The sequence below is a fragment of the Syngnathus scovelli genome, chromosome 2, assembly GCF_024217435.2.
Source record: "Syngnathus scovelli strain Florida chromosome 2, RoL_Ssco_1.2, whole genome shotgun sequence".
Taxonomy (NCBI): domain Eukaryota; kingdom Metazoa; phylum Chordata; class Actinopteri; order Syngnathiformes; family Syngnathidae; genus Syngnathus; species Syngnathus scovelli.
In genome coordinates, this window is record NC_090848.1 from 6,108,662 (window position 1) to 6,128,632 (window position 19,971).

General features: G+C 40.5%; 3 protein-coding genes across 6 annotated transcripts; all 3 read right to left on the minus strand.

Moving 5' to 3' along the window:
* Positions 1–220: 220 nt before the first annotated feature.
* Positions 221–11,036, minus strand: LOC125988645 (cilia- and flagella-associated protein 221). 4 transcript variants are annotated; one of them, XM_049754084.1, is made up of 26 exons: positions 10,092–11,036; positions 9,908–10,008; positions 9,286–9,438; positions 9,044–9,144; positions 8,695–8,781; positions 8,527–8,622; positions 8,342–8,442; positions 8,139–8,242; positions 7,628–7,787; positions 7,157–7,265; positions 6,876–7,005; positions 6,705–6,792; positions 6,360–6,447; positions 6,150–6,239; positions 5,420–5,515; positions 5,174–5,261; positions 4,937–5,028; positions 3,427–3,504; positions 3,197–3,304; positions 2,998–3,117; positions 2,802–2,887; positions 2,636–2,708; positions 2,454–2,551; positions 1,113–1,205; positions 887–972; positions 221–369 (listed from the first exon to the last, which is right to left on the minus strand). In XM_049754084.1, the coding sequence occupies exons 3-25, from the start codon at positions 9,374–9,376 to the stop codon at positions 912–914; spliced, it is 2,238 nt and encodes a 745-aa protein (XP_049610041.1). In that variant the 5' UTR covers positions 9,377–9,438; positions 9,908–10,008; positions 10,092–11,036; the 3' UTR covers positions 221–369; positions 887–911. The 4 variants fall into 4 exon arrangements, with proteins under 4 accessions (XP_049610041.1, XP_049610040.1, XP_068506077.1 ...); XM_049754083.1 differs by having other exon boundaries at positions 9,286–9,441; XM_068649976.1 differs by having other exon boundaries at positions 9,908–11,036.
* A 2,134-nt stretch (positions 11,037–13,170) lies between these two features.
* On the minus strand, positions 13,171–14,373 carry LOC125988662 (acyl-CoA-binding protein). The gene is made up of 4 exons (XM_049754118.2): positions 14,216–14,373; positions 13,984–14,101; positions 13,607–13,675; positions 13,171–13,526 (listed from the first exon to the last, which is right to left on the minus strand). The coding sequence occupies exons 1-4, from the start codon at positions 14,219–14,221 to the stop codon at positions 13,450–13,452; spliced, it is 270 nt and encodes an 89-aa protein (XP_049610075.1). The 5' UTR covers positions 14,222–14,373; the 3' UTR covers positions 13,171–13,449.
* Positions 14,374–15,531: 1,158 nt separating this feature from the next.
* On the minus strand, positions 15,532–19,968 carry LOC125988652 (metalloreductase STEAP3). Its single transcript, XM_049754099.1, has 6 exons — positions 19,833–19,968; positions 19,036–19,269; positions 18,596–18,862; positions 17,992–18,519; positions 17,760–17,924; positions 15,532–16,166 (listed from the first exon to the last, which is right to left on the minus strand). Exons 2-6 carry the CDS (start codon positions 19,261–19,263, stop codon positions 15,879–15,881), a joined length of 1,476 nt encoding a protein of 491 aa, XP_049610056.1. The 5' UTR covers positions 19,264–19,269; positions 19,833–19,968; the 3' UTR covers positions 15,532–15,878.
* Between the last annotated feature and the right edge of the window lie 3 nt (positions 19,969–19,971).

A 19,971-nucleotide genomic window follows, 5' to 3' on the forward strand; every position in this document is an offset into this window, starting at 1 on the left:
TCTTTTAAATGAAGTGGATCTTTGCCAAAGGGTTTCGCATGTGGATCCAAGCAAACGCCAAAGCAATTTATGCCAATGCTGTTCTTTCAGGTCTATAACTGAGTTGGAGTTCCCTCTAGGGGTGAGGAAAAGTAGCTAATGGACCACCCACCTCTTTCATGCAGAAATAACACCCAACCCGTGAGTTTTTAAATGGCTAGCGACATCATTCAAACTCATACCCTTGAAAAAAGTATCTTTTTTTTATTACTGTAAAAGTGTGCAAAAATCGTGTGTGAGTGTGAGGGGTGCTAGTCGGTCTTGTGAAAATCACTGGGGTCTTCAGTTTCCTCATCTGTCAGAACCCAGACTAGATGCTTCCTTTGGTGCCTGTCACAGAGCAACCCAGCTTTAGGACTCAATCTTTAGCAATCTATCTATGAGCTGTAAATATAAAATAGAGTGGCTGAAATCGGTGTACTATCAAATAAATATTTCATTGTCAGACACCACCCGCAACCCTGAACAGGATAAGTGGTGTTGAAAATGGATGGAATGTTTTTTTTTTTTGTTGCCGTATATTTTTACAGTAACATGTTTCTCTGCAACAACAAAATGCATCACATAAATAAAAGCAGCATTATGTAGCATATTTCATTAGGAGGATTCAAGTCATTCATTTGCCTTATCGACGTAGAGTATGGTTTATCCAAAAAAGACGCAATGTTCCTATTTGGCCAGTCCTGGACTTATCTGTACTAAAATGAATGCCTACACATTAACATCCTATTTATCGTAGAGGAAGTACTGTAGTTGTGTGAATAGACTCATTCAAGGGTCCAAATAAAAGCTCTTTTGTCTTTGTGGCTAGAACATACAGTACAATAAATCATGTTAGCAGGCTCACCAGATGCTTCCCCTATAGAAATTTGTCAGTGGAACCCAGAAAGGAATACTCTTTTGATCATCTCTGGTGTTAGCGTCACTTCGCATCTGTGTGCAGACACAGTCCATATTATGGGATGCAGGCAGGCATTTTTACATGAAAATAAAAGGTTGTAATATGTTTAGAAAGATATGGATTGAGACCAAATAAGGTTTCAAACTAGAAGATCAATCACCAGTGTGTTTACCTTTTGTCTGTACATCCAGAAAGATAAGCAGGAGGCTGGGTGAAAGCAGCAGGTGATGTCATAGGAAGGACGTCTTTATTATAATTGGCAGAACTGAAGGACATACAGAAAAATACATGCTGATTGATGCAGTAGAGCTGGACCATACGTGACAGAACAAAGGACAGCTATCCACTGGGCCTCACTTAGATGAATGGTCTTTCAACCGCTGTATTTGAACAGTGGAGATAAAACTACAATCGCCTAAAAGCACTTTGAGGGACGGTTAAACTGAATGAAAGCGTTTTACTTTCTGCCTCTTCACATACACTTTTACTAAGGAGTTTGTTTCAGTTCAGTTGAGTATTTTTTTTGCATTTTTAATGTGGAAGAACTGTATAGGGCACAGGTGTCAAACTCATGGCCCAGGGGCCAGACGCGGCCCGCCACATCATTTTATGTGGCCCGGGAAGATGAATTGTGCATCAAATTCGTGTGGCATTACTAGAATTGCAAATTGTCTTCACTCTTAATAATATCTTTTTTTTTTTTTAATATTTGACCAGTTTTTACTTGTCTGATTTGAAAACGAGTTATTTGTCAGTTTGTTTTGTAACTTTTACTGTATATAATATAAGGTGCTCATACATTTATTTGGGTTGACAGTCCTAATGGCCTTCCGAAAGAAGCTATGACTACAATGCGGCCCGTGAAAAAATTGAGTTTGACACCCCTGGTATAGGGTATAAAAAAATCCAATCTATATAGGGTAACATGTGAACCAATGGATTCCACATTTAATGGGCATAAAATAGCACCCACTTAAAATGCCCCTTTTTGCAGTACTTGTCATAGTATGTGAGTTCCAGAAATGATGTTTGTGGAGTAGGAGAAGGTGTTGTAGGGGGTACATCACAGAGCATTTTACTGAACATACTTATCAAAAGATACACAACGCTCTTGGAGGACAAAAATGGGAAGTAAACTGTATGTTCAACACATGAAAAATTCTTGTGGGGAACATATTAATCCATCTTTCGGACTCAGGGAGAATTAAGTCAACACCCATTATTAATCATATATAATTTCTGAAGATTAGACATTAAATATATTTTTTTTTGTTTTACAACCCTGAGTTATTCCCGTCACACCAAGACAATTTGATCAATTTTCATGCTTTTTCTTAAACCTACTATATGTATATTACCCAGCCCAACCTCTTTCTCTGATTTAGAATTATTTCATTTGTTCAAAAAGATATGTTAATTTTGAGAAACTAAGGTAATAATAATGCTATTGTTAATGATGTTACTGATGCCACCACTGGTATTATTCAGTCCCGATGGAGGCTCGGTTACCTACCCATGCAGAATGTTGCTGGTTAGAGCAGCCTCTCTGGACACACATGATGCAGTTACCAAATCGAAATTATCCCATGTCTTCAACCCTGTGATTGCTCCCTATTATAAAGAAAGGAAGCTTTGAAGTGAAGTATTCCAGATGGTTTCACTTAAACCTCAAGACAAATAAAATGTGCAATTTACCTTTGGGTCCAGAGTTTGCATTTGTAAGCTTTGTGACTCCATCCCACTTGTGTGGCCTGCAGGCGATGAATAACTATGGATAGAGTACAAAGATTATGCTGCGTAGTAAGCAGGTCCCTACTATGGAAGACTGTTGCTGCAATGGAACTCAGGAGGAAACATTTACCGAGGCAACGGGCAGAGGTGAAAGTCCACATCGCTTTCGAGGTATTTAGGGGTTGGCTTGTAGGCCTGGAGGCCAGGAGCTGGGTTCTACAGCACACAATGAAAAATATAAAAATGATAGCAAAATATATGAACCTCACCACTGCTAGGTGCCATCCATCAATGATCGAGGAACAACAACAAAAAAAGACCCTTACAAAAATTCTGAGTGGGTGTGCATGAGTGGGACGAAGGAGAGCGCTTGGGAAAGTGAAATTCAGATCACTGGCATCTTTCTCATTCTCATCCTCTGGTGTGGGTGACAGGGAACCATCCACCTGGGGAAGAAAATATCAAGAAAAAATTAATAAATAATCATGGATGACACTGGCTGATGATTATGTGTTGTAACTTTACTGAATCTCCGGTACGTAGTGGTGGCATTAAGGATATGGGAATGAAGGCATTAAAGGCTTCCCAGGCTGACACAGGCTGGTAGCCCATTAGCTTGTAGTACTGAGGAACCTAAATAACAATATAAATAAGAATAACAAATACATAAGTACATCTCAAGAGTTCAGTGAGGACATAGAGTGTGTTGCCATGGTGACGTGAGTGACGCTTAGATGAGCAGTAACTGCACATACTTGGAGCTTGAAGGTAGGAACATGAGTTGTCACTCTCACATCAACATCATCCACAGGCAAAGCGGAAAAGTCAAGAGCCTGAAAATAGAAAGCACACACCATTTGCACAAATTAAAGCAAAGCACTTTCATCTCTCTGCAGGGCATTGTGGTTGGGTCAGCTACAGCAGTTCTGTGATTGTAGAGCGCAAAGGTTTTTCTTTTTTTACTGATTGGTCATCTATAAGGTTAAAGAAGGAAAAATTAGCCTGGCCACTCTCATAAATTGTAGGAAAATATTATGTGCCCACAGGCCTTTCTCAAATGGAACCATCAGCAAACCTGGAAATGACCTTTTTGTGTTTGACACACAGTGCTTCATAATACATTATTTCCAAGAATGTTTGGGTCCAGAAATGCATCAAGGATATAGATTTATTGATTTGTCCCATTTTTACATTTAAATTCATAATGGATTTCGGCTCTTTAAATGTCATCTTTGTTTTTTTTCAAAATTGACATCAGAGGGACTGTCACCAAAGCGATTGAGTTTATCTGTGAATGGGCCTCGCCACAGCAAAACAAGTATGTGAGGTTAACGCAGAGGTGGAGCTATGGTGGCTGCTCTCCGGCAATTCCACTGGCCAAGCCAAGGGGAAGATTTTGATTAACATGTTTCTGCAGTGCAGATAGTTTGTTACATCATACAGCCATTACAGCATAGTTGCGTACACTGAGGCACTCTGATACTCTACCATCGTACATTTTGATTGACCACCTATTAAAATAACATTGATAAAATTAGACTGCAGAAAGTGGCTGTCTTGACACACATCATTTATAGATTGCTTGACTCAAATTTTCAGAAACCATAAACAGTAATAGTAGCACTGTGGGCTCAACCCACAGTCATTATAGAATAGATTTTTAAAGCGGTCAAATATGGGAATGACATGAATCTCATGTCTCCACAGTCACATAACCACTATAAGGGAGGCAACTATTGGTAAAAAGATGTTTTTAGTTGGGAAGCTGTATTTCAAGAGTACGTGAGAAACCGTTTCCACATTCATTGACCACTTCATTAGGTAAGCATACACCTGCAAAATATAATGAGGGCCCTCCACCCCCTAAATCTGCCTTTGCACACAGAACTAGAATCAACCAAAGGCACGTACAGACTTGTGCAAATGTTGAACAATCTTAATTTCAACCAGCATCACATTTTATACCTTCATTGATACCCTCATCCTGCATATTCATGTTTTGGGAGACTCGTGTTTTTCACAAAGAAATAAGTAATGTAAATGCAAAAAAATGTTGTATTTTGGAGATGCACCAAAATGTATTCTTTTGGCATTACGTTTTGTGGAAATTCTCAGTCACTATAGACTTCTTTTTAATGACTTTATGTAAACGCTGATATTATGTAGTACCACTCCTGCTTTGGAAAAGTCCATTGATTATTCAAGTACTCTATAGCTAATGATGTGGCCCTTGAGTGTATGTTAATTGGTGCTTTCAGTACCAACCAGTGGATCAGCTTCATCTATGAAAAGTGGGAAGGAAGATGGAAAGATTCTTTCTGGGGAGATCTTCATAACACATGCCTCCTCCTTTTCGACTGAGACAAACACAAAATGACAGAAGTTAACTTCTACAGACACAGAGGCTCACATTAGCATCATGAATCAATGCACACAGAGACTCAAATAGCAGCTTTGGGGGGGGACATTTGTCTCAAGGGCAGGCTCAAGAGTGATAAAGACCTTTGTTGGCCGAGATCAAGCCTGCCACAGCGCCCGGGAGATTTCTCCACAAGGCCAGGATTCGCTTCATGCGACACTGCATCAAAACCTGTGAGGGGAGCACAATGCAGGTTTAATCAGGCAATCCCTAACCGGTTGAGGCGAAGAACTGTGCAAGAAGAGTAAACAAATTAAAGGAACTACCTCTACCTCAAGAGAGTGTGTGTATGCATGCGTTTGTTTGTGTGTGCATGTGTGTGTGCGTACCCTGCGTGCTGCTTGCTGGAAGCGTTTTAGCGCCCTCTGTTTAAGCGCCCACTGAAAGCTGGGGTGAAACTGGAAAGATGGGGTTCCCTTGGGGACCTAGATGTGGATTCAATGATGCATGTTAGTTACACATGACGACATTGGGCCCCATTTCCTAATAAATGCATAGAAGTGTTCTTACTCAACGCAAAATCAAAATCAACACTGGATTCATGATGCACGTGCACATGTTGATGATTCAGATTTTATTCTAAAAGACAGCTCATGCTCGAGGTGCTCGAGTTTGCATAAACCCCGCCCCAATGTCCCTATAAATGGAAAACAGCATCTCAGCCTGTGCTAATCATCAGGTCGAGATATGTTGTTTTGTTGCATGCACTGATCAATATGACAATTGCAAAGTGTTTTCTAATTCTTGCCATTTTCATGGCACAACTAATGATTGAACATTGCACAGTTTGTGCTCAGTGAGTCAGATTCACATACACCACATATAGATGTTTACACCTACTTGAACAGCACAAGTGAGGGCGTGATACACAGTGTCCTTCACGGCAATTTTAGACATTTGTCATTTCATTACCAAACGGTGGGTTATTATTGTAAAAATTATTATTGATTTTACAAATGACTATTTTCAGTACGGCCGCACAGTGGTTGACTGGTTAGCACGTCCGCCTCACAGTTCAGAGGTTGTGGAGCCACCTTCCCTGTATGACACCATGTTTACCTGCCCTGCGTCAGAAATTAGTCGTATTGAGTAAAGTCTTGGTGGTCCGCTGGTAAAGTCTCCCTCTTGCCTTACATCTCCCTTCCTGACCTACAAACAGTCATGACAATATTTTGTCAAACATTAGGAGTTAGAAAAAGCCGTGTTTCAAACAGGACTTTTCTGGAATTTTACAAATGTATAAATGTGGTTGAAATAAATATATGTTACCTGGTACTGATGTAATGCAACCAGTCTGTCCTCCAGTACTTGGCTCCTGGTCGAATCTGACACTGGATCTTTACCCAGATGTACTTGTCTAGTGATGATATTATATTCATGACATAAAGAAAAATACAGGAAGTATCAAATGGAACAAAATGTGGAGTTGAAACCTTTCACTCAATTTTTTTGTCAAGAAAATAATCTCAACTGAGACGATGATGTTGGATGACATGGAAATGAGCTACTAACAGGTGTGTATCAACACAGACGTGGATGAGGCAGAGATTGATTTGAAATAACAAAAAAACACACAGAGTTCAAACAGCAAAGCTCAATCAAGGAAGAACCTACAATTTCAAGCGGTTGACTTGCTCTTCTTTAACATTTTGTTGAACCCTTTTTAGAAAAACAGCCTCTTTCTTCTGCCTATTCTGGAGACCTGACAATGATAAAAAAAAAAAGGGGGTCTTAGACGAACAAAGAGTCCGACGTCCACAACACTATGCGCCAGCATGCACATACCCTCGTTTGGATGTTCGACGCCAAGTTTGCTACTGTCCTTCTGTAGCATCTTTGCCACCCCTCCATGGGAGGAGGCATCTACAAGTGGCTTTGGTCCTGGCTTGCTCCCAGTGGGACCTCCTGTGGCACCCTACAGGACATGTGAAATAATTGAAGTGAAGAGAAGAGTTTGTGGTGCAGCAGAGAGAAAATTGCATTCCGCCGTACATGTAATACAAAAGCGTATCATAAAATGCATATATAAGCAGCTCAGCTCGAACTCAAGACTTCTCGTGCATTACCTTGGGTTTGACGACATCCTTGGCAAACTTTTGTTTGACTGGACTTTGGACTTGGATGGCTGGTAAAGATCCTTTACTTTTGGCAGCTGAGCCTTGAAGAGCAAGCTCCCTATTCCAAGCAGGTGAAATAAATGGAAAATATGCAGAAGCGATACCGTCAAGCAAAAGATAAACATCTGCTTTTTTTGCTTAAGTTATAAAAATGTGTATTTGGTTCAACTCTGTGGTTCAAGCACTGAATATCTTGGAATAATTACAGCATTCACTTCAATTAATCATTAACTTTAAGTTGATATAACATCAAGGGTGAAGCGGTTGTGGATGATGGATAGCATCTGCTTTCTCACCGGGATACAATTAAAGCAATGCATAAAAAAAGCAGAAGTCACACAAGGTAATCGATTTTATTTCCAACCTGCTGCTGTGTTTTTTTTTTTTGTTTTTTTTTATGCTTGAGTGTATTGCAAATACCTGAAAGCAAGGAGAGGGATGGAGCTTCCGGTAATAGTACATAGGTAGGATTTGGTGTTGAATTGTGAGACAAGCAACCGAACGGTAACCTGACAAGTCTCATAGCGGCAGGGTTTGAAGGTAATAGTGATCTTTGATTTACCATTGGCTGGGATCACACCTGGAAAACATCATCATAGTCAAAATGGATAATGATGATGATATTCACAAAAAGCAATTATTCACCTATTTGTAAAGAATAACGTGGGTTTCAAAAGCATCAGAAATAACCTCGCGTTATAACACATCTGGAAGAGTTCCAATTCCAAGCGCTGATGCTTCCCAGGGCATGGACAAGATTAATGCGCGGAAAGTGCGGCTTCCTCTGCCATGATTTATTTAATACACAACAGACAAGCAAGTATTTGGGATAAAACACAGCATAGGGGCACTCCGGGAAGGTTGTGTTAACTCTGCTGAGCTGAGGAAGCCAGACAGACACGTCAGACAAATGTTGTCAAGTTATTCCTACCTGTGAGTGGGTGGATGGAAAAGGCCTCATGTGGCTCAATGAAGTTCACTTCAAACTCCAAATCAACGGGCGATCTGCAGCTCAATGGAAGGATGTGGCTAACACTACAAGACAGGTCACACATTAAAAACATGAGGATTGTTCTTGCTTGTATGGGAGAAATGCATTTTCCAAGATTACACATCATAAACAAAAATGCACACCTCTGTCCAAGCGGTGCCGCTGGTAGGTCAACGCGTGTCGGGATATGCACATGAGCGGTGGCGGGGTAAGCGTGAACTGGAATTAAAAGGTTCTCATCATCCTTAAAAGGGGCGCAGATCAAGAACAGAGGTCATGAAAACACGCAGATGATATCAACGGGAGGTTGGTTACATGCTTACCTTACCTCACAGTGAACTCGAATACAGTCCGAGACACGGGTCCACTCATGGGGACAGAATTTGACTTTCACTGTGTAGGCAAGGCCAGGAATCAGTCGACACTTGAGGAAAGTCAGATCAGTCAAAATGGATACACTGAAACTGACTCTTCAACTTATTGAAGTCAAACATACCTTTTTGGCATAGTTGGTTCGGAAATGCTTGGTTTGAGTGGGGATGATGTGAATATTTAGCACTCTAGATGAGATGTTGATTAGTTTCTGAGGAGGAGGGAAAAGGGTTTCATTTTAAATTCATCATGCGCACTCGAGAGAACTATTTAGACACTCTCAATGCTTACATCCACATTCATCAAGCATATATGATAGAAAATCATGTCTTCATTCATGCATCAAGCTACTAAATAAAAGGTTTTAATGATGTGAGCTAATTTTCTATTTAATGTTAACTTGTGATTAAGAAATTGGGATAAAATACAGCCTAACATTAACAATATTCAGATTTAGGTGATATTTTTCTCACCACGCTCTTCACATAGTCCTTCTCTAGCTTGAAGCCACTGAAATGTAGTTCAGAAGGATCCACTTGGATCAGGCCATTACTCTTCTCTTTGACATAGATTTCTATATGAGTAAAAAAACATACACATAATTTTGAATGGCTAACAAAATTGGTTCAATTCATTTAGTTAACACGAGTAGGCATGGTGAAATAAACAAAAATAAGAAGTAATAAATGCAGCCATCATGGGACTCTATATGTACTGGATTCAAGTAGATGGTTCGGCACGCTGCTCCTTCCGTCTTCCACTAACTGGGTCAGGGGCAGTGGCGTCAGGGGAGCAGAGACAGCCATCCTCCCGGGAGTCACGGGTCAGTTGCAGCTGTGCAAGACCAACGTCAAGCAGATGGAGAACTCTACTGGAGACAAGAAGTGCACTTCTTTGAGAAGACTGAACCAGGTCATTCAAATGCACTGATTAGAGACACTCATATCGAGACCAGAGGTGTCAAACTCATTTTTGTTGCAGGCCACATCGTCATTATGGTTTCCCTCATGGGGCCAATAATGACTTGTATTATCGCATACACATAATAAAATCCAGTAAAAAAAAATTCTAATTCACTTTGAAAGTGTGTGAAAGATCATCGCAATATCTCAGTGTTATTAAGAGGAAAGACAATTTAAAGTTTTGGCATTTTAACTGGAAACATTGAGTTGACACTCATAGTTTGGTTTTGCGGTCCACATAAAATGATGTGGCGGCCCAGATCTGACCCCCGGGCCTTGACTTTGACACCTGTGATCTAGACAATGGTACCATAATTGACAGATGCTAAAATGTTGTCATATTTGTGTTCACTGATAGTGTAGTGGTTCACTCGCCTCAGTTGCCACTCAGTGACTGTTTTATATGTGCCCAGTGACTGACTGGCGTCTAGTCCAGAGTGTCGTCTGCATGGGATTGACTCCAAGCCCCCGTGAACCTTGATCAGCGGAAAAGAAAACAAATAGATGAATGTAGAAATATACTATTCTCACAGAAGGGATTTTATCAGTAATTTCGTACCTTATACCTGGTTGAACTGGTGCCATTTTTAACACTGGTTTGCCATCCTCCCATGGAAAAACAAAACAATGTGGAGCTCGTAACAAGACACACGCAATTTAGCAAACTTTATTGAAAGAACAAAAACAACGATCTAACTATATTGAAATTCTTCTGCCCGTCACCACTTGCTGCTGACTTCGTCAAAGCCCGACGTTGGTTCTTCGTGACGCGTTATATTCTAGAAACTAAATATATTACCATGCTGCGCTGCGCTCACATTGTTTGATTCATGTTGCACAGGTGAAAACACAACCATCTTGACTCGATCATTTGTTGACTTCAGCATGGAATACAATCCAATTGTTTTAAAACGACATGTTTTGAGTTTGGCACCTTTGCTTGCAAACGCCACCCGTCAAACACGGCCGTTACCAAGGCGACGGACCTTGAAGGGGTGGGGTCAAAAGCCATGTGGAACCAATGGCACTCGCAAACGCTCGCCTTTACCGGTGACGAAAAAATAAATCCTGGAGAATTTTAACTTTAATTTCAAAATAAAGGTTTACTTTTTCGTTAAAACATTTTTTTGCGTGTCCTTGGTGTACAGAAATGATTATGAATCAGTTAACAAATGTAGGACAATTCATAAAGTACGTTCATTCCGGTAATTTAGTCTCTATTTGGAAAATTCGGACAAGAAGTTTCATACTTTTTGTGCAACTTATAATGTTGAATTTGATGATGGGGGGAACGCTGACGCTCATTGCATAATTCCAAGCGAGTTCGTTTGACAAAATGCACTGCTGAATGACTGCATGCAATTTAGGTATATTCTCATTTTATAGTTCTATGACTTTATAGTTTTATAGAAAATGCACTTATGTGGCATGATGAGCAAAGCAGGACTCGTTGATGTGTTAATTTCACAGGTGACCAAAACGTTGCATGCCCGAAGGAAGGAAAAAAAAATAAAAAGAAAGAAAAGACAGCCCCCCCCCCCCATGGTATTATTTATTTTGCAGGCAACATGGTCATTAAGGTGCCATCCGCACGTTCACCTCTTGAAAGATGAAAAATGCATGGAGGATCTTAAAATTCTTCAATCCAGGTTAAACTGCAAATTTAGTGAAGATCTTCCTCAAGCATGCTCGCCCCTCTAAAACGATAAGCACTAATGGAATTTAATATAGTGTTTTAGTGGCATCTAGTGGTCAGAGCTTGACATAGTTTATGTATGCATCATTCAAAAACATATTTTTCTTTCAATAAAAAAATCAATATGTGTTTATTTTCATCGAATGTGGAAAACCTGAATTGTTGGCCTCCTGCTTGTCTTGGGGAAACTGTCTCCCAACCATGTCCAGAAGATGTTCAATTCTGAAGGTAAAATAAATCACCCACCAAAGATTCTGAACATATACCTCGTACGGTTACCAGCTATTACCGGTCGTTAATTATTAAAAAAAAGATTACGAGTGTCTGTAAAAATCGTAATTCATTTTGTCATATTTTGTTGTTTTACTTTACACTGTGCTGGTTATTTTGCAGGTAAAGTGCATCGCAACTGCACCTGGAGGTGCATATATATATATATATATATATATATATATATATATATATATATATATATATATATATATATATATATATATATATATATATATATATATATATATACACACACATATACATACATACATACACACACACACGACCGGATATGCACTCTGGCTCATCTCTCTAATCCTTGCAATCACATTTTCTGTCTCTTTAGGGGAGAACCATGAATCCGCCTCTCAGAATATTGTAAATACCACATTAACGTTGCATGTCTTTGCTCAGGAAATTGCACTCTACCAGGAACCACATTCACATCCAGCTGTTCATGTCCTTCATTCTGAAAGGAGTCTTTATCTTCCTTCGGGATTCACTGCTATTTACAAACAAAGAGCTGTACCACTGTGACTATTATCCGGTATCAGTATTCCTTCCCCTCTTCAAATTTAAAAATACTGGAGCACATATTGTTCCAGAAGAAACAGATAGATTAAGAAATAAATATCTTGTGACTGATGAAGTGAGGGGATTGTTACATGTTTTGGTGATGCTGGAGGTTGAAAGACAGTCTTTTTTGTGAGAGTTTCTTACATCTTAACATGCGCCTTTCTGTAATGTATGTAACTTTACAGTACACAGGAAAGCTGCAGCCTTGATCTGGACCCTAAACCTCAAAACTGTAATTCAGAGTTTCTCTGCCCTGCAAAGATAATCCTCATTCAGATCAGCATCAAATGGTACAGGTTCATAGCTTGAGTAATTCATAATATTTTTTTGGCCAAGCTAAGTAATTAAAGCTTCAAATGATTCAGTATTTTGTTGTATGCTGGGAATTCAAATTAATTATAATGAAAAACCGGCATATTCCTTTGAGAATCACCAACCCTGCTTTAAAATTAAAGAATGTTTAGCACACAATCTGAAGAACATTACGTCATTTATAAACTAAAAGTTGGAGACAATGCTAACGGATGCATTATTCTATCCAGCCTTTAGATGTCAGTAGAATCTACTACTTTTAGTATAACAAGGAGCCATAACATTAAGTTGTTAAATATGGAAAGACACATTTCTATTCAGTATGTAAAACAAAGACAAAACATGCCTTCTAACTTGGCTGACAGGTGGCGTGTAAAGTTGCATTGATGCTATCCAACATTTCTGCGTGACCTTTTATTTATTATTTTCTGGCAGACTAGGCCTAACGTTCACATGAAATGACGTAGTAAGACACTGCAATGACAGAAAACGACCAGCAGATAGATGGTATATATCAAGATTTGGTTGGAGTCGTCTGTTCTCTCATTTGGCTCTGTCATTATTCTCTCATAAATGGCATTTTACAAAAATCACGTTGCCTCAATTGAGTACCTGGCCACATGACAGATAATAAATGCCGGGTACTTTAAATAGGCGCCATTACCAGTAGTCTGGTGGAGACAGTGGAGCTTGATAGCTATATTTTTGTTAACTGTTAGGCTATGCTTGTTTTCACCTTCCTCTTTGTTGTCATCATCACTGTGTCATAATGAAACTCATGTCAGCAGGAAAGCCACTGTTTAATTAAATCACTCAAAAGGGCATTCAGGACTCAGTACATATGCTTCTATAGTCGAGCCGGTATTATGACAGCAGCATGTGAAAATAGTATTTTTTTTCTCCCACAAAGTCGTTTGATTAAAATTGCATGTAAAAAAAGAGATCAGTGGCAAAGTAGGGTCAAGCTTCAGCAGCAGAACACAAATTTAGTACTTCATATTTTTTTCAAATGGAGCATCTCATTTTAAAAAAATCAATACTTATTTATGAGAAATAGATTTTATTTTATATTTTGTTTTGTTTTCAGCTTCTCCACCACATCAACATAGGCAGCCATTGCCTCTTCTTTGGACATACCTGGAGAATCAAAACCACCAGTCACTTTCTGCAATCAGCTTGTCAGTCATACACAACTGACATAAGTATATAAGATATACCTTTCTTTTCCGTCCACGAATCCCATTTCCGTCGTGCTATGATGTGAAAGCTCGCTGGACGAGCTGTGGCTGCAAAGAATGTGGTTGATTTTCTCTAGCTGACGTGCAGTAAACATCAATTCAAACTCACTGTCACACAGAATTCTTGATCAGTAAAGATCTGGACGGATAGTTTTCAAATATTTGAAGAATGTCTTACCGGACAAAATACACTCCTTTACGCACACTTATCAATCTTTTCATCATTTTTTACAATGACACCTAACCTGTCTAGCTTCTTTCTGTCCTCAGCGCTTGCAACCTATTAGGACTTTATGTCCAAAAAAGGCCGGATATCTGTCCCGAGACATCGTTTGTTAAAACTTACATTTACTCACCAGAATCAATGTCCCCAATCGTGGCCTGTTTGTATAAACCGTAGAGTGCGTTCACTTCTTTATCGCTAGGGCGTGTTTTCAAGGTCTTCACTTCCTCAGCGGCTTTCTTAAAACTTTCCTGTATGCAAAAAAAAAGTGGAGGTGGTACTGAACAAACAGGCTGAAGCAGACAAGCACACTCTTGCACAATGTTGAAACTGTCAGAAGCACCTCTCATGGCTAATATACTTACAGTCATGGCAACGATGAGAAGGAGGCACCTTAAAAGTGTAGAACTTGCATCGAAGTTTCAGCCTTGTCAATGTGTTCCTGCTGTAAGGTAAAAGTGGGAGGTACCTGTGTGGCCTCATCAACAAGCAGGAAGGCAATTCCTATCTCTTGTTAAAGTTAACCCTAAGTTAACTAATAAGTTGTACTTCTTCCCACTCCTTTTCAGGCATGTGAATATGATTTATGGTTTCTTTTTTGGTTATATCTTGCTTATATATATATATTACTGTTTGTTTTCCATGCATGCACATAATTATGCAGTACAGATATTTTCAATACATGAATTAATTCTTAGTCAGTGTTTATGGTTTACACTACTCATTTTTAGATTGAAACATCAGCTGGTCATTTTATTCTTCACAGTTTGTGTCAGCCTTAATAAGTCCTATCATTGTGTATCAGCTTGGGTGTAGCGTCATAAGCTTCTGACCGGGGGTCGCGGGCGTGCTGAAGCCCATCCCAGCCGTCATCGGGCGGTAGGCGGGGGACACCCTGAACCGGTTGCCAGCCAATCGCAGGGCACACAAAGACGAACAACCATCCGCACTCACACCTAGGGGCAATTTGGAGTCCTCAATCGCCCTACCAAGCATATTTTGGGGAAAAAAAACAGAGTGCCCGGAAAAAAATAAAACACGCAGGCACGGGGAGAACATGCAAACTCCACACAGGGAGGGCCCGAGGTGGAATCGAACCCGCACCCTCCTGTGAAGCGGATGTGCTAACCAGTGTCCACCGTGCCGCCGGCGTCAATAAACTGCTTGATATTAAAACTAACCAACTCAGATTCAAACACGCCGTCAATTTAATATTAGTTGAAACAATGTAATTGTAGCTAATGATTCTTTTATTTTGTTGTTGTACCGTATTAGAATTGAACGAGCTAATGCCCTTTTCCTGCTTTTATTCAATTTAAATGCAATTTGTGTTTTTACCAATTCTATATTCTCATTTGTACCCTTTCTATGTACGATTTCCTGAGTGTTGTTTTACATTTCAAAACGGCAAAGGCATGTTAGTTGTAGACGTTGATTAATCTAAGCGGAGGGGCATTTTAGGAATTAAATTCATTTGTAAAAAAAAACAAAAAACGTTATTCCTTTAGTAAGCGTGTTTAAATCGCCTATGGGGTTGGGGGAAGACACTTGCAACGAAAACTTGAGATCTTATTGTGCCACTAGATGGCAGGATCGCATCACTTGCCTAAACCAGGCCAATCTTTCTTGTCCGTGCTCCCTATAAAATTTGGATGCCCATCAACAGCAATTACCTCTCAAATTGTTTTAAGTAGAAAAAAAAATACTTTAATCCAAAATTATGTTACAGCAAACGGATTTCAGGCACAATGATGACAAAATATATTTGACAAAAATCACAATACCAGCAGTTTGAGACAGGTTTTTGGCACAGAGTAATCTGAAGCAGGAATCCAAATCATCAGTGATACAGCAGAAATAAATACAAGTCAAAATCCTGCTGAAAAATGCATAGTGATCATTAAGGTTGAGGAGCCACTATTACTAGACATCATTATTAAATTATTTCTATTCTCACATTATTCTAATAATACATACATTCCATATAAGTGCAAGAAATTAATTGAAGGTTGTCTGTTTTACTATTCTTCAAACATGGCTGATATTATCAATGCCGTTATAGCAGTTATCGCCGGGCAGGACGAAGCGGATGTGCCGACTTTTCTCCCATCCGCGGCGGATCTTCCGGAGTTGATGCGCAATACAGGGTAGCAGGAGAATGAGGCGAACCATCAGAACTGTGACGGGGAGGATGAGGACCAATAAGAAAGTGGGTGGCAGGAGGAAGCGGTATTGGCCCGGGTCAAAGGCGCGGTCCCAGCCGAAGAGGAGTGTATGGACAGTGGCCATGGACAGGGCGCAGTAACCTAAAGTGGACTGTAGGGGGTCACAAGCTTAGTTTATTCATGTTTAATTTATTTAAAACCTAAATATTTTAGTTACGGTTTGAAAAAAGTTTTGTGTTTGTGCCAATTTAGAGTTTCCGCTATTCACTGGGTCATAGGCCACCAAACAGCTGTAAGCAAACACTGCGACCTTCGACCCATGCCCGGAGTGAGTACCATAAGTGCAATCCATATTACCGATCACAGGGTGCAATTACAACAACTTCTCAAGATTGTAGTGGTCGGGGGTCCAAAATAGTCGAGGTCTTCTCTACTCTCATGCCAGAGATGAGTGTCTCTTTCCAATGCACATGAATTTACTTCTGCTTAACAAAGCCTCAATTCAAACTACTTCTACCTACTGTGCACTAAAAATAACCACGGTGAAAGATTAAATGGTTTTCTTTGTCTGTGGCAGATCTGGCAAGGCTGGAAAATCAGCAATTAACCACTGGCAATTGGGCCAACTTCCCGAAAATATGTGAGAGCCATTCTGCGTCTGAACTCTTTAAAACATCATATATATACAACCACCTGTTGTAAAATGAGAACTACTTCTTGGATACTGCAAATGCAAAGGGAGACTAGGGTTATATGGTTTGGTCATATGCTCCAAACACCAACCTTGGAACCTTTTATTATTTGTTGTTTGTGATTTTCAATTTTAAACGAATGTGAGTGTGACTATAATAGAATAGCAAGACAAAAACATTTGCATTGACAGTCTTAAATAGGTTGAATGTGGGTGCTTCCCTTTTTTGAAAACTTTTCAGAGTTTCATGTTTGAGCGAGTATTTGACTCATTTCATTCAAGATCAAGTGTCTGTCCTGAAGCGCTGCACTGCACAGGAACATTCATCGGTGGCAAGTGCTGAAAGGACGGCAATAATTCATTGCTGGCCGGCAGTTGGGACATGACTAATCTGACGGCCAGAGGATTAGTTTAGTGGCGTGATGAAAGGGGGGGGGGCAAGGAGGAGAAAGCAATGTGTGCGCCCCAGCAATGATGGCAGCTTTGAGTGTTAGCATCTAAAATGAGTCAGCTGCAAAAGTGCAAACATACTAATTGTTTGGATGCGTGATTTATCTTCACGGAAACACCCTCGCGAGAGCATATGTTTGCATTTCCACTGTCTTAATTTGTAGTGGGTACTAAAATTAAATCAAACGTACGCGAACTGTGACACCCCCGTTGCAGTACTGACATGTTATGGTAGAGGTGGGGTGGAACTAAACACACTGCAATTGCAGATATTCGTCATGCGTACGAGATAATCAAAATATTAACGCAAAATTTACCACTTTAAAAATCACAATCGATAAATCAGTCATATGTGTCTCAGTTGGTCTTGACTCAAGCTTCACTGGTCGCATAAATACGACAACGTTATTGACATTCAATTCATTCCCAAGGTTGGTAAGTCTACAACATGATTTAGCCTTGACTTCTTCCTCTTGTTTGCATGATCTGCCATTTTGTGCTGATAAATTATCAAGGTCAAACCAATATTATCAAATCCTGCCTACACATCTGATTGTTGAAACACAAGGCAGGTCGTCCTGACCTGAAGCTCTTTCAGCTTACCTGTACAAAGTTGAACTCTCGCCAGTTTATGTTGTCGGCCACGGATGGCAGTGAGGTGATAGCCAGCAGGGAGAGCAGCCCGAGCGCTATGATGCCCACTGAGAGGTACAGCTCCATTCTCCACACCCCCTCGTCACTCCACGAGTCCTCCACGCCTTCTTTCACCTGCACACCACACAGTTTCACACGATTGATAGATTACCCTAGCAACAGGTGTGATCATACCACTCACCTGCTTGAAAGCATCGTTGAGCAACTTGAAGCGAGCCGACCGCCGCATAGGCAGACACAGGCTGTAGATGGCGTGCATGGCTGCACACAGGAAGCTGCACAATCCAAACTGCTTCCTCTTGACGAGCCACTTGGCGAGCCAATCGGGAAAGCGATCGTATTTGGTGCCCCGCCTTAGCTGGAGCAATGCAGCAAGTAAGCCCGGCATATAGACGAGTGCAAGCATCACCAAGGCGACGGATGGTAAAGTGACGTTGACGGTTTCAATTGGCATTTTGTAGAAGACACTCTTCTTTGCCATGACGAAGGGATGTAAGACGTCACGGACAAAGTTGTAAAGGTAGAAGAAGATAAAGAGAATCGTGCTGATGAGGATGGGTGTACCCCAGGAAGGAAACAGATACAAGGGGAGGTTTTCAATTTCCACAGAAGAGGAGAGCAGACCCATATCCACAGGACGAAAGCCCATCCTGTGACACATTGCCAAGACTGAGCTCTTTGCCTTACTGCTGTCACTGCACAAGAAAACCTACACAAGGAAGACAACCAAAAAAATGGCTTACTGGATTTTGCAGACATCAGAGATATTTCTGCAATTGTCCTACCTGCCTGCTTCCATCTCGTGGTCCAGTCTGAAGCACCCATGCTGATATCGTGTTAAAGCCTTTCACTATAAAGCTTTCTGGAAACATGCCAGCCAGTTGTTCGGCATAGGACGGCCCACCTTGCTTGATCTGGAAGCCGTTGCTAACATCCACCAGTATTTTTCCCGCCAGCGCCGGCTTCAGCTCCAACAGGGTGGAGTGATGCTCAGGGAAGATCGCGACAAAGACTATGTCTGCCTGGCTGGCCGCTTCCAGCTGGGAGGTCACCTGGGTGCCAAGAAAAATATTAGAATATAGGGCACAAGTCTGACTAGGCCAAATGACACAAATGAATACTTCTTTGTCTGTCCAATTGTTTATTAGTGAGCAGGTCACTCCCTGGTTCAAATCTGCTATATAATTCAGATGCATTATAATTATTATTATTATCAATGTCTTACCTCTGCCTCTTCAGGAAAAAGAGCAACAGAGCGTTTGGGCGTTCTACTGCCCACCACTACCTGGTAGCCAGAGGCCACCAGTCTTCTGGCAAGCGAGCGGGAGAAGTCACCGGTGCCCAGGATGCCGACAACTTGAGTGTCGAGCTCAGACACACAAGCTGCAAGAGGCCTGCAACCACCTGTCTCACCCCCTCTCTGGATTAAAGCCCGTTGCATCTCATCAGGCATGGTGGGCTGACAAATAAGAAGGAAGAATCAGCTTTATGATCTCTGTTAACATAAATGAACCTAAGGTGTGAAAAATTATTCTCCACATTTAATTGGGGTTGGATCCATTAAACTAAATTCTAGTAAGGTGGCATGGGTTGAAGAAAAGACAATTAACAGTAAGAGCGCTCATCAAATATTGAAGGCAATTGGAAATTGACCAAATCTAATGTACAAATAAAGCCAAGTAAACAATATTTAATTGTTTGCGTTCTTCTCATTTGATAATTGTTTGAGTCCCATGCGCATTCTACTCTGGCCAACTGCAGAAATTATTTTGGAATCAGCACGCAAACGTCTATCCTGCAACATCTCTCAGTTAAACTGTGATCTAAATGGCGCAACATTACTAAAAGACCAACGTTAATGTTGTTGCCGCTAACCTATAACCAGGTAATTTAATTTCATTGGCGTTGCAATTCAATTTGCGGCTTGCCACAGCACTTTCAAGCAAAAATTAAACTTAATGTCATGGCGGTTTGCCGAATGTTCTTGGCCGACCTCTAGTTAAGTTAACTTCAAATAAGTACCTCTTGAAACAAATCGTTGGATCACAGAAGACTTTTCCTGAAGTAAAACCAAAGTTACAGCGCCTAAATACGATGCAATGGTAGGTTGCAAGTTTTTGACGCGTTTATATGCTGTTCTCTTCCTGGTAAGATGACGACA

What these genes read in the sequence shown, in the direction of transcription:
- LOC125988662 (XM_049754118.2), bottom strand. An exon ending in GATTGGGGACATTGATTCTG is followed by an intron (nt 13,676 to 13,983) that starts GTGAGTAAATGT and finishes CATTCTTTGCAG; the next exon opens with CCACAGCTCGTCCAGCGAGC. An exon ending in TTCGTGGACGGAAAAGAAAG is followed by an intron (nt 13,527 to 13,606) that starts GTATATCTTATA and finishes TTGATTCTCCAG; the next exon opens with GTATGTCCAAAGAAGAGGCA.
- LOC125988652 (XM_049754099.1), bottom strand. Translation starts at nt 19,263, where the DNA reads ATGCCTGATGAGATGCAACGGGCTTTAATCCAGAGAGGGGGTGAGACA. An exon ending in TTTTTCCTGAAGAGGCAGAG is followed by an intron (nt 18,863 to 19,035) that starts GTAAGACATTGA and finishes CTTGGCACCCAG; the next exon opens with GTGACCTCCCAGCTGGAAGC. An exon ending in GAGAGTTCAACTTTGTACAG is followed by an intron (nt 16,167 to 17,759) that starts GTAAGCTGAAAG and finishes GACCCCCTACAG; the next exon opens with TCCACTTTAGGTTACTGCGC.
- LOC125988645 (XM_049754084.1), bottom strand. Translation starts at nt 9,376, where the DNA reads ATGGCTGTCTCTGCTCCCCTGACGCCACTGCCCCTGACCCAGTTAGTG. An exon ending in GAACCATCTACTTGAATCCA is followed by an intron (nt 9,145 to 9,285) that starts GTACATATAGAG and finishes TTACTCATATAG; the next exon opens with AAATCTATGTCAAAGAGAAG. An exon ending in TCTGGATGTACAGACAAAAG is followed by an intron (nt 973 to 1,112) that starts GTAAACACACTG and finishes GTCTGCACACAG; the next exon opens with ATGCGAAGTGACGCTAACAC.